Genomic DNA, 12,568 nt, shown 5'->3' with positions numbered 1-12,568 from the left:
ACATGGTATGTTCTTCCATCTGTTTACGTCTTCCTCTATCTCTTTTTTCAGTGTCCTGTAGTTTTCCGTGTATAGGTCTTTTACCTCCTTAGTTAAGTTTATTCCTAGGTATCTTAATTTTTTTGGTGCGATGGTAAATGGGATTGCCTTTTTAGTCTCTCTGTCTGTAAGTTCACTATTGGTGTATAGAAAGGCCATAGATTTCTTGGCGTTAATTTTGTATCCTGCTACATTGCCGAATTCATTTATTAAGTCTATTAGTTTTTTGACGGAGTCTTCCGGATTTTTTATGTACAAGATCATGTCGTCTGCAAATAAAGACAGCTTTACTTGTTCTTTTCCAATCTGGATGCCTTTTATTTCTTCTTCTTGTCTAATTGCAATGGCTAATACTTCCAGTACTATGTCAAACAGGAGTGGTGAGAGTGGGCATCCCTGTCTTGTTCCTGTTCTTAGGGGAAATGTCTTTAGTTTTTGTCCATTGAGTATGATGTTTGCTGTGGGTTTATCATATATCGCTTTTATTATGTTGAGGTATGAGCCATCTATTCCCACCTTGTTGAGAGCTTTTATCAAGAAAGGGTGTTGGATTTTGTCAAATGCTTTTTCTGCATCAATTGATATGACTATGTGATTTTTATCTTTCAATTTGTTTATGTGATGTATCACGTTTATTGATTTGCGGATATTGTACCATCCTTGCATTCCTGGGATAAATCCTACTTGGTCATGGTGTATGATCTTTCTGATGTACTGCTGGAGCCGATTTGCTAGAATTTTGTTGAGGATTTTGGCATCTATGTTCATGAGGGATATTGGTCTGTAATTCTCTTTCATTGTGTTGTCTTTATCTGGTTTTGGTATTAGGGTGATGCTGGCTTCATAGAAGGAGCTTGGAAGTGTTCCTTCCACTTGAATTTTTTGGAATAGTCTGAGGAGGATAGGTTTTAGTTCTTCCTTGAATGTTTGGTAAAACTCTCCTGTGAAGCCATCAGGCCCCGGGCTTTTGTTTATCGGAAGCTTTTTGATGACTGCTTCAATTTCGTCCATAGTTATTGGCCTATTGAGCTGTTTAGATTCTTCTTGATTGATTTTTGGAAGGTTATATTTTTCTAGGAATATGTCCATTTCCTCCAGGTTGTCCAGTTTGTTGGAATAGAGTTGTTCGTAGTATTTTGTAACAATCCTTTGTATCTCAGCGGGGTCTGTTGTTATTTCACCTCTTTCATTTCTGATTTTGTTTATTTGGGTCCTCTCCCTTTGCTTCTTGGTGAGCCTGGCTAGAGGTCCATCAATCTTGTTTATCCTTTCAAAGAACCAGCTCTTGGTTTTGTTGATCTTATGTATTGTTTCTTTGGTCTCTATGTCATTTATCTCCGCTCTGATCTTTGTTATTTCCTTCCTTCTGGTTACACTGGGCTTTTCTTGCTGCTCTTTTTCTAGCTCTTTGAGTTGTAGGGTTAAGTAATTTATTACCATTGTTTCTTGTTTTTTGCAATAGGCCTGTAGAGCTATGAACTTCCCTCTCAAGACTGCTTTCGCTGTGTCCCATAGATTTTGGATTGTTGTGTTTTCATTGTCATTTGTTGCCATGATGTTTTTTATTTCTTCCTTGATCTCTCTGGTGACCCAGTCCTTGTTTAATAGCATGCTGTTTAGTCTCCATGTGTTTGATTTCTTTGGATTGTATTTATTGTAGTTGATTTCCAGTTTTATGCCACTGTGATCTGAGAAGATGCTTGATATAATTTCTATCTTCTTGAATTTGAAGAGACTTTGCCTGTGACCCAGCATATGGTCTATCTTTGAAAATGACCCATGTGCACTTGAGAAGAATGTATATTCTGTGGCTTTGGGGTGAAATGTTCTGAAGATGTCAATTAATTCCATCTGGTCTAGTGAGTCATTTAGGATTGCTGTTTCTTTGCTGATTTTTTGTTTAGAGGATTTGTCCAGTGGTGATAGTGGGGTATTAAAGTCTCCTACTATGATTGTGTTGCTATTAATCTCTCCCTTGATATCCTCCAGGAGTTTTTTTATGTATTTGGGTGCTCCTATATTGGGAGCGTATATGTTTACCAGAATTATTTCTTCTTGTTGGATTTCTCCCTTTAGTATTATGAAGTGGCCTTCCTTATCTCTTGTTATGGCATTTACTTTGAGGTCTATTTTGTCAGATATAAGTATTGCTACCCCAGCTTTTTTTTCATTTCCATTTGCCTGAAAGATATTTTTCCATCCCTTCACTTTCAATCTGTGTGAGTCTCTTGTTCTGAGGTGGGTCTCTTGTAGACAGCATATATATGGGTCGTGTTTTTTTATCCATTCAGCTACTCGATGTCTTTTGATTGGAGCATTTAGTCCGTTTACATTTAAAGTTATTACTGAAAGGTATTTGTTTGCAGTCATATCTATTTTTGTGTCTGTATTCCTTCTTACCTGTTTATTTCTTCTTTTTACAGTATTCCCTTTAGCAATTCTTGCATTGCTGGTTTGGTGGTGATAAACTCCCTGAGGCTTTTTTTGTCTGCAAAGCTCCTGATTTCCCCTTCAATTTTGATTGATAGTCTTGCTGGATATAGTATTCTTGGATTCAGTCCTTTGCTTTGCAACACTTTGTATACCTCCTTCCATTCACTTCTAGCTTGTTGTGTTTCTGATGAGTAATCATTTGACAATCTGATGGGTGTTCCTTTGTAGGTAACTCTCTGTCTCTCTCTTGCCGCCTTTAGGATTCTCTCTTTATCATTTATATTTGCCATTGAAATTATGACATGTCTTGGCGTGAGTCTTTTGGGGTTGATCCTGCTTGGGACTCTCTTTACTTGCGTAACTTTTATCTTTCCCATATCCGGGAAGTTTTCTGTCATTATTTCTTCAAATAGATTTTCTAATCCCTGCTGCTCTTCTTGTCCTTCTGGCAGCCCTATTATACGCATGTTACTTCGTTTCATGTTGTCCCGAAGTTCCCTTAGGCTTTCCTCCTGTTTTTTAATTTTTTTCTCCAATTGCTGTTCAGCTTGAGCTTGTTTCTGTACCTGATCTTCTAACTCACTAATTCGGTCCTCTGCTTCTTGTAGTCTACTGTTGAAACTTTCCATGGTGTTTTTGATTGTAGCTATATCACTTTTCATTTCTTCCTGATTCTTGCATAAGTTGTTGATTTTCTCATCCATCCGATGTATAAATTCCATGACCATTACTCTGAATTCCTTTTCGGTCATGTTGCAAGCTTCATTTTCACTAATTTCCTTTCTTGGCGACTCCACATTTTCTTTCCTCTGTGAGTTATTTCGTTTCCCCATTCTGGCTATTACCAGAAAGCTCAAGCTTCTGTTTGCGTGGACCTGGGCCGTGTGCTGTGGGGACTTCGCTCCACCCTAGTTTCACTGAAGTGCTCTGACACTAGGACGTGTGGCTGTCTTTGGTTGGTGGGAACCAGACTTGCCCAGGATCAGTGTCCCCAGTGTTCTGTGTGGTCTCGTGTGCACATTTAGAATCAGGGGCCCTGTCTGCACCACACTGTTGGTATGTGCCGAGAATGAGATCCTTAGCATGTGCCAGGAGTCAGAGTTTCCCTGTGTCTGCACCAAGACTCGAGTGTCAAAGTCTCTGTTGCCTTGTGCGGTTTCTCGTTGAGAATCAGGGTCCCTGTGTGTGCACGCACCAACAATTGGGGTCGCTGGCTCTTAGTGTGAATGCGCTGTGAGTCAGGGATCCCAGGCAGCTGTGTCCGGCGTGCCAAATTCCCTGAAGTGGAGCTGCGTCCTGTGTGTACTCTCTCTGCTGAGCCAAACCGGCTAGAGCGCACTTTCTTAAAAACCTGAAGGTGAGCCGGCTCAGTGAACTCTCCCAAAGTCCCAGAAGGGGGGCGGAGTCCGTCCTGCGCGCCAAATTCCCCAAAGGGAAGCCCCTCTGTGCAGGCTCTTAAGAATCTCCGAAGGGGGAGCTGTGACCCGCGAGCCAAATTCCCCCAAATTCCCCGAAGGGGAGCCCTCTGTGCGCACTGACAGATTTCCCCAACGGGGAGCTGCTTCTGTCCCCTGCGCGAGCGCGCGCCAAATTCCCTAAGAGGGAGCGCGTCCCTGCGCAAAGCTCGGCAGCTTGGGCCGGGGGCGGGTCTATCAGCTACTATGGCGCTGTCTGTGCACGCTGTGCGCGCTCCTGTGAGCAGCTAGGGCGAAGGGCGCGTCTATCAGTTACTATGGCGCTTTCCGCGCGCTGTGGGCGCTCAGCAGCTTGGGGGAGGGGCAGGTCTATCAGTTACTATGGCGCTATCAGCGCCTGCGAGGAGGGGGATAGGCTCTTTGACTCACGGAAATCTGCCGGGAAGTCTGGATTCTTGTTGTTTGTTTGTCTGAAGCTGTGACAGCAGGTCTCTGTCCCCGGTGGCTGCAGGGTCCTGGTTTGTGTTAGAAGCCAGGATCCGAGTCTCAGGCAGCTCTGTTTCCCAAGATGGCGTGGTCTCTGCGTCCGCACCAGCCGCCGAGAAGTGTCCGCTTTGTGCGCGGGGCTCCGCCGTCTAGGGCTGCCCTGTTCAGGAGCCCCTTGGAAGACCTGCAGAATCTAACTGACCCTATCTCATACACACACACACACCACACACATCTACACTCTCCTCTATGGGTTCCTCACTCACACTCTCTCTCTCCCTACCTTCCTGCCGGTCGCCATCTTTTTTGGTCAAATACCTATATTTTCTTAACTTTTAGACCCATATATATTTTAAGTTTGAATATTTCTAAAATATATTTAATATGGGAGTGTCCTTTATCTCCATTTCTAACCCCAGTGTCCTGAGAAGCTGATTTAAATATATTGTGTCTTAGAATTGATGAACTTGTAGACTTTATATTAAAGTTATAGGGCAAAATTGAGGTATGTCCCCAAATAATCAACTTCTAACAGCCCTCTAGCAGAAAGAAAGAAAAAGAAAAAAACCCAGCAAAATTGAATGATGTTTTTCACATAAATCATCACAAATACTTGATTCTCTGGTCCATCCAGCTGAGGTAACTGGACACTCACTGAAAACTCCGTAATATTAGTAGTTCCATAGATTTTTCCCCCTTCTCTTCTCTAAGTTAAGCTTTTTATTTTGAGATAATTATAGATTCACATGTAATTCAGATGTAAGGAATAATACAGGGAGATCCCATGTACCGTATTTTCCGGCATATAAGACGACTTTTTAACCCAGGAAAATCTTCTCAAAAGTCGGGGGTCGTCTTATACGCCAGGTGTCATCTTATAGGGCGGGTATATCCCAAACTCTATATTTTAACTGAAAAAGTTGGGGGTCGTCTTACATGCCCAGTTGTCTTATATGCCGGAAAATATGGTACCTTTTATTCAGTTTCCCCAATGATAACACTTTGGTAAAACTAGAGCATATTATCACAACTAGAATATTGATAGTGACATAATTCATCAAACTTATTTCAATTTTTTCAGTTTGACGTGTGTGTGTGTGTGTGTGTGTGTGTGTGTGTGTTTCTAGTGAGTTCTATGTCATTTGATCACATGCGCAGGTACCTGTGTCTACTACCACAGTCAAGACAGACAACATTTCCATCACCACAAGGATACCTTGTGTTGCCCACTATAACCACACCCTCCTCCTGCCGTGGACTTTTCACAGATTGGGATGGCAATATCTTTTTTAGCTATGTTTTGGGAAATAACTGGTTTGTTCTTTTCCTCTTGTGAATGTCTGCAAGTAAATAATACAAAGAAGTGAATGCTGAGTGTCCACCGTTCTTGATTGTGCACCTTCCTGTTGCCTGGCAAAGGAACCAACAACAGGGCCAAGGGCTGCCGCAGGTGGGCAGCATTTCCAACTCTCTGGAGGAACAGAACCAAATTTAACACCCTTTTTTCCATTCCCAGATTACGCTCGATTTGAGGCCAAAATCCATGACCTACGAGAGCAGATGATGAACCACAGCATGAGCTCCGGGTCCGGGTCCCTGCGAACCAATCAGAAACGCTCCCTCTATGTCAGGTAGGCAACTAGCATTTCTTACTGTGATCTGCACCTTGTGAGCAATCTGGCTTCTCGAGACAAAGGCAACACCTTGTAGCAATGGATCATGTGTTCTTATTAACCCATGCTCCTCAATACACCACTGTAAGACCTTAAGTTTAACCATTGTTTTGAAGAAATTTCTGAAAAGCTATTATGTTAAATTAACAAGTTATTCTTTTAACAAATTATTCTTTGACTATGTTATGATCCAGAGTAAAGTTCTTAGCACACGTTGCAGTAAAAATAATGAGAAAAAAATTTTTAATTTTGATAAATTGAATATGTGGACCAAAGCTCTGGACATTTGCTCACCTTCAGTATGGGAAGTAAGCATTCTGGAATCATCTCCAGACCTGTGTGGTATCTACTGCATTAACTTTGGTGTATTGATTTGACATCAGACATAGTCTTGTATATAGAGTTATGTGTTTGTCCCTAACGAATTTTGGTGGAAAGACTTTCTTCTGTGGCATCTTATTACCAATCATTTCTTGGACCACATAAGTCACTTATTCCTTGCCTGACAAAACTCATTAACTTACCAGAAAAAAAAAATTGATTGAACTTAAAATGCCTTCTGGTCTTTCATCCTCATAGTTCACTCTTGAGTAAGATCCATCCTCACTCAACTATAACATGTGCTTCTTCTTAGCACAAGCCTCCTGTATTCCTTTCAAAATATCCTTCATTAGTGCTAACTGTATTTTTAAAAATAATAAAAGTATTAATAGCCAAAAGGGGAAGGAGAATGGTCCAGATGAACCCAGGTTCCAATGGAAGAACCATCTCTGTCCCTCCTCACTATATTCTCCTCTTGCCAATCTGCCCCAGAATCTGGTCTGACTCCCACCTAAGGTCATAGTCTACTCAGCTGAAAGTTTACTGTCTTTTCCTGGCATGGAGTGTGTGTTACGGACACTAAGTTATGTACTTGAATTGATTTTTTTCTGTTGACTCCACTTTGGCTATAAAGTTATCTCTTGTGTGTACTAGGTAGGCACAGCAGGGCCAAGGAGGGAGCAGGACTTCGGAAGGCGGCAGGTTCTCGAGGGCCTCGAGTTGCTGGCCACTCTGACAAGCATAGAGTCCCTTCTTATCCAGGCAGTTCCAGTACCTCAGAAGTCCTGAGATTTTAAATTTTTTAAAGTCAGAATATTAATGTTCCATATTTGTCCAACTGCGTTTTGGAAGATTATTTGGATATGCTTCTGTGTAATCTGTGGAAGGAACTATTGAGAACCACCCTAGAACGTGTCTTTTAGTGATGTCACAAATACGATGGAAAGTGGCTATCTCTGTTCTCCTGACTTGTGTTTTATTGCTGGTCTTTGTGATACCAAATATTTTTTTAAATTTTGAAATGTTTTGGTCTTGGGTAGCAACTTGGGAAAGCCAATTAGGCTAATAGAATAGAGATAAATCAGTTAATGGAAATGAAATGATTATATAGAATAAATCTGGAAGGAAAAATTACTGTAGTGTGGGTATCTTGTTAAAAAATAGAATGCACAAAATGTGAATGTACTACAAGAAATTTTCTGAAAATATTGATGATAGTTTAGTCCTTTTAATTAAGTTGTAGATTAGGAAAATTAAATGATGTGTTATTATATTACATAGACTTATTTGAAAGAGTAGTGTTAATCAGAATCAAACCTTTATTCTCTAATATGGTCATTAAAACTGTGACATACAAAAGATTTGAAGACTTCAGGTAATGTTATCTTGTTAACGTTCTAATAGTTGGAGGTTGTATTGAAAGGAGAAACTGCTTTTAAATAAAGCTCAAAACTAGTGAACACTTCATGGGAAATTCTCCAAATGATTTCTCTACAATATACAAAAATGGTATTTGGTTTCCAGTGTTCGATTATTAATACGTATTTTGTCTATAGAGGGCTGACTGCAGCATCTAAATGACTCCTCGGGGCATAGAATTGGAAAAGATACAGGCTATGTATAGAGTGAAAATCAGAGAGGAAAAACAGCATCCCCTGGCCTTATTCTCATGTCATGTGACAAAAACAGAGTCCCTTACCCCTAACCACCCCCAAACCAGGCAATAAAAGTAAATGAATTAGCAAGGCTTATGGGGAGTTCTTACTAAAAATGATTGGATAAGTTTGTACCTTTGTTGTTTGGATTTTGTTTTGTTTTGTTTTTTAACAACATTTTTGGCTATAGGATTTTTAAAGAGATGCTTGCTTTTTTTCTAGTTTGCTTGAATAGGACTAGTGCCCGTTGGTTATGCTTATCTTATAAAACCAACTAGTTGCTTTCTCAAAATAAATGATTAGCAGTGCTTCTCTGATTATATAACTATCAGATAATGAGCATGTCCCTTTGATCTTCTAATGACATCCTTTATTCTGTTTAGCTTTATGTAATTCTAGAGCTGGAAGGAACCTTAGCTATCGCCAGGTCTAATGTTTAATTTACAGAAGAGGAAACTTGAGGCCCCAGGAAGGAAGAGATTTGCCCAGGACCCCACAGCTATGTGGTGGCAGAGTCAGATCTCCACACACCTCTCCCCAAGTCACTCTGCCTCCCAGGGGCTCAGCTGATGTGGATGGAGTCAGCTGTTGAATGCACGCACCTCTGTGTGATTCCCAATCTGCTCCTGTAAACACTGCACCTGACCCTTAGATTAGGAATAGGTTAGCTTGGAAGAGAAATTCAAACATAAATCTCTTTGGGTTTTTGCAGAGGATAAACTGTGCCACAGGGCATTTGGGATTCCTTTAGTATTTTCCATATTTTTCTATGAAGCAAAACCTAAATCAGAAAGCAAGCAGCCTCTTTGTTCAGTTATAAACAATTAGGCTGATTGAGCAGAATAGTTATCTTCCCCCTTGTAGTTCTCTCTCTCTCTCTCTCTCTCTCTCTCTCTCTCTCTCTCTCTCTCTCTCTCACACACACACACACACACACACACACACACACACACACACACACACACACTTGCCTGGCTGTGCCCAGGAGGAGGCATCTTCTCAGGATCATGCAGAAACTGGCCCCCTTCTATAGAAATGATCCTCCCAGGTGATAGCAATTTGTTTGACTGAAAGTGTTGGGGTGCAGGGGGAGAGGGGTGCGGGAACTACCACATCTGAGCCAGGCAGGGTTTTAAACTTGAGCCAACCCTCTCTGTTTTCTAATCTAGTTGTAACTATTTCCTTCTCTTAATCTTCTGTGTAAGGTGCTTGAAGTGCTTTGGTAGTGCTGTAAGCATGGAGTTGCTTGTTGCTAATGATAAGACTGTGCATGTTCTATGCGAATGATTTGGAAACATTCTATTTCATGGGCTATTTGTACTGTGTATTTCCTGCATTGTGAAACACATCTAGTTGTAGAACCTTGAAAGTAAATAAAATGTTAAAAATTTTGAATAAAATATTTTTCAAAATGCTCCACAAGTACATTATCAATTCTTCAGACAGATGCACCTGGGCTCTGGAGCCACAGGGGTACAGCTTTTGTTGTGTGTACTTCGAGGCTCTGCACAAGCCTATATCATATGCACTCCCCTTCTTCCCTCCCAGCTGGTAGAAGCATCCCTATAACAGAGAATAAGGCTTTTCCTGCTGCTGGTAGGAATGGGCCTTTGTATCTAAATGCTACTAAGAAAGGTCAGAGGTATAAGGGGATTAAAATCACATAAAAGTGCAAATTGCTAAGGAAAGATTCTTTCTCCTGATAAAAGAGAGCTCAATAACCTGTGACAAGGGAAGAGAATGGGGAGGGGAAGAAAGGAAAGCAGGTAAGTCTTCCAATGGGGAATAAAAGGTCACAGGAAAGACTGTGAAAGAGAAAGTTGGCCCATGTCCATGTCTTAATAAAAGGTATCGATTTGGAGAGTTCAAGTGAATAACCTCTCTGTTGTGAATTTGGTTCTAAAAGGCAGTTGCTATGATTTATTTATATATTCATCAAGCACTTTTTTTGAGTGTATATTCTGAGCCAGGACTTATAATGGACACTGAGGACCCAGCAGTAAAAGTCATGTTTCCTGTCGGCAAAAAAAAAAAAAAAAATCATGTCCAGTGAGTGAGACAAGTGAGGGAAAGACAGTCACAGTGCAGTGTGATGTGAACAGCAAGCTCTAGAAAGGCCTGGAATTTTTATTGCTTCCTAATTAATGCAAGGATATCTGAATTAATTCTTTGCTATCTTAGATGAGTTCACCCAGAGACCTTTAAGTGTTTTTACTCAAAGTAAGAAATACATTCTTCATCATCATGACCCAGTCAATACATGTACCATACCATACACATAATGCTAAAAGAAATGTTTTTATTAAACTATTAATACTTTTTATGTACCATGTCCTTTGTTATTGCCCATTCTATTTGCCTCCTTTTTAAAAAACAAATGAAGGTCACATCTCATTAACTTGATTTAATAATTCACAAATGGGTCACTATCTACAGCGTGTAGATGAGTGAACACAGCTACAGGGTCATCTTCACTGCAGTACACTTAGCATCTCTGGGATCCCCAGACCCGTGGTGGTCTAGCCAATTAGGAAGCCGGTTATCCCTGGTACAGATGAGTAAGTGGAAGTGAAGGGAAGCATTGGTTGGGCATCTTCTATGGGTCAGCCATTATGCTAGTGTTCTACATATATTTTCCCATGTGATTCTCCAACAACTGGAAGAGTCAGGGACTATTTCTTCCATTTTATAGACAAAGAAACTGAGACTCAGAGACATTAAATAATTGCCTTAAAATCACCGAGCTAGATTGGATGTGAGCGTAGACATTCGGGTCCTGTGTGTGAGGCAACATAGAGCAATGTTAAGAACACGGTTCCTGGATTCTGTCACTTACTAGCTCAGTGATTTTGGGCAAGTCGGTCTCTCTGCCTTAGTTTCTTTTTTCTGTGAACTGAGAATAATAGTAAGATACCATAAAGGGGATGTGAGCATTAAATAAAGTGGTGAATTTAAATACCTGGCACATGGGTAGCAACTGATATATGTTGGTGCTATTTATCATTTATTATAAAGGCAACCTTTCCCCTGTAGCAAAGAGAGGTCCTAGAATTGATTCTGAATAAGGTGCTGTTTCCTCAGCGGTGGGGTGAGACACCCTTGTCGCTTTGATTTCCTTTAGCGAGGGAAGGAGGACAGACTTCCTGGCAACCTTTTACATTTTCTTTCTTCTAGACCCCATGAAGGCTGAAGGGAAGGGCCAGAATTCTATGGCTCCAGAATGTCTAGCTTTGTCATCTCATCCCCCACTAAAGTCTAACCAGAGGAAGGATTTGAAAAAGTATTCAGCTGGAGACACAGATAAGAGTCGCTGTGCTTATAACTGGCCCTTCCAGGTCTTCATAGACGTCATCAGTGCCCCTAGCCCGTGATTTCATCCACTTCCCTTCTGCATTCTTCACCCCCTCCAAACCCCCTGCTCTGAATTTGAAGGACTTCTTTCTTTTTCACCGTGGTTCTAAGTCTACTTTGAATTGGTAACTCAAAGTTGCTGCTTCCTAATACAGTTTTTGTTTCAAAGGCTGTAAGAGACCAATGCACCTAGGTCTGCCTCCTGCCCATTGTTTAACATAGACTTTCAGACATTGATTCATTAGTACATTGATGCTTTCATTCAACAAACATGGTCTATGTCCTTACCTACAAAGTATCAGTCTGAGGTAGGTGTTAAGGATACAGAGATTTAAAAAACAAACAAACACAGACCTCCTTCCGTCAGCATTCTGGTAGTCCATATCTGTAAGCAATTCAAATAGTGTGCAGGTTATCTTTCTATCACTTCCTGATACCTCATGTGTTATATACCTTGCAGTTATTTTCCTATTTTAATCTTTACAATATGCCTATATGGGTTCCTACAGTGAAATCTGCCCAGAAGACCACTGTTATTTAAAGCTAATCTATAAAGATAGTTATCATTCTGGTCTTTATTAAGGTTTTAATACTGGACTGGCAAACCTCAGTTAATGCTCAATTTTATTTTATCCTTAATGCCTCATGCCAAAGTGCTTGATGTAACGATGCCTTCTTCTTCTTTTTTTTAAAAAATATATTTTATTGATTTTTTTTTTACAGAGAGGAAGGGAGAGGGATAGAGAGCTAGAAACATCAATGAGAGAGAAACATCGACCAGCTGCCTCCTGCACACCCCCCACCAGGGATGTGCCCACAACCAATGTACATGCCCTTGACCGGAATTGAACCTGGGATCTTTCACTCCGCAGACCGACGCTCTATCCAATGAGCCAAACCGGTTTCGGCTAACGATGCCTTCTTAATAAATACTTGTTAAATGAATTAATTCCTAGACTCTCTTTCCTATATAGATGTGGAAAAATAGAATATAAGTCAAGATCTTTGAGCAATTAATTCTATGGAGGTTCAATACTAGCTGGGCTGCCACCAAGTGCAGGGAGTCTGGCATGCTCTGAGGACACAGGCACTACCTGCTGGTACTGGGATTTCCAGGACACATCTGGCTCTACCTGGCCTTTCAGGCTGCTCTTAGAGAGAGGGCTTGGGATAGGGAGACGCTCATCCTGTGTTT

The 12,568-nt window shown here is 40.9% G+C and overlaps 1 protein-coding gene across 21 annotated transcripts in view; it reads left to right on the top strand.

Annotated features, from left to right (window-relative positions):
* DLG2 (discs large MAGUK scaffold protein 2) overlaps window positions 1-12,568 on the top strand; it is a gene marked incomplete at its 5' end in the record, with an annotated part of 1,931,014 nt that overhangs the window by 1,762,230 nt on the left and 156,216 nt on the right. For all 21 annotated transcript variants that reach the window (XM_079787296.1, XM_079787299.1, XM_079787298.1 and 18 more), the window contains one exon: window positions 5,890-6,004. In XM_079787296.1, the coding sequence (XP_079643422.1) occupies window positions 5,890-6,004 (115 nt within the window). The remainder of the gene's footprint in view (window positions 1-5,889; window positions 6,005-12,568) is intronic.

The sequence above is a fragment of the Cnephaeus nilssonii genome (assembly GCF_951640355.1).
Source record: "Cnephaeus nilssonii genome assembly, chromosome: 13".
In the NCBI taxonomy this organism is placed as follows: Eukaryota; Metazoa; Chordata; class Mammalia; order Chiroptera; family Vespertilionidae; genus Cnephaeus; species Cnephaeus nilssonii.
This window is presented reverse-complemented; position numbering and strand designations above follow the sequence as displayed.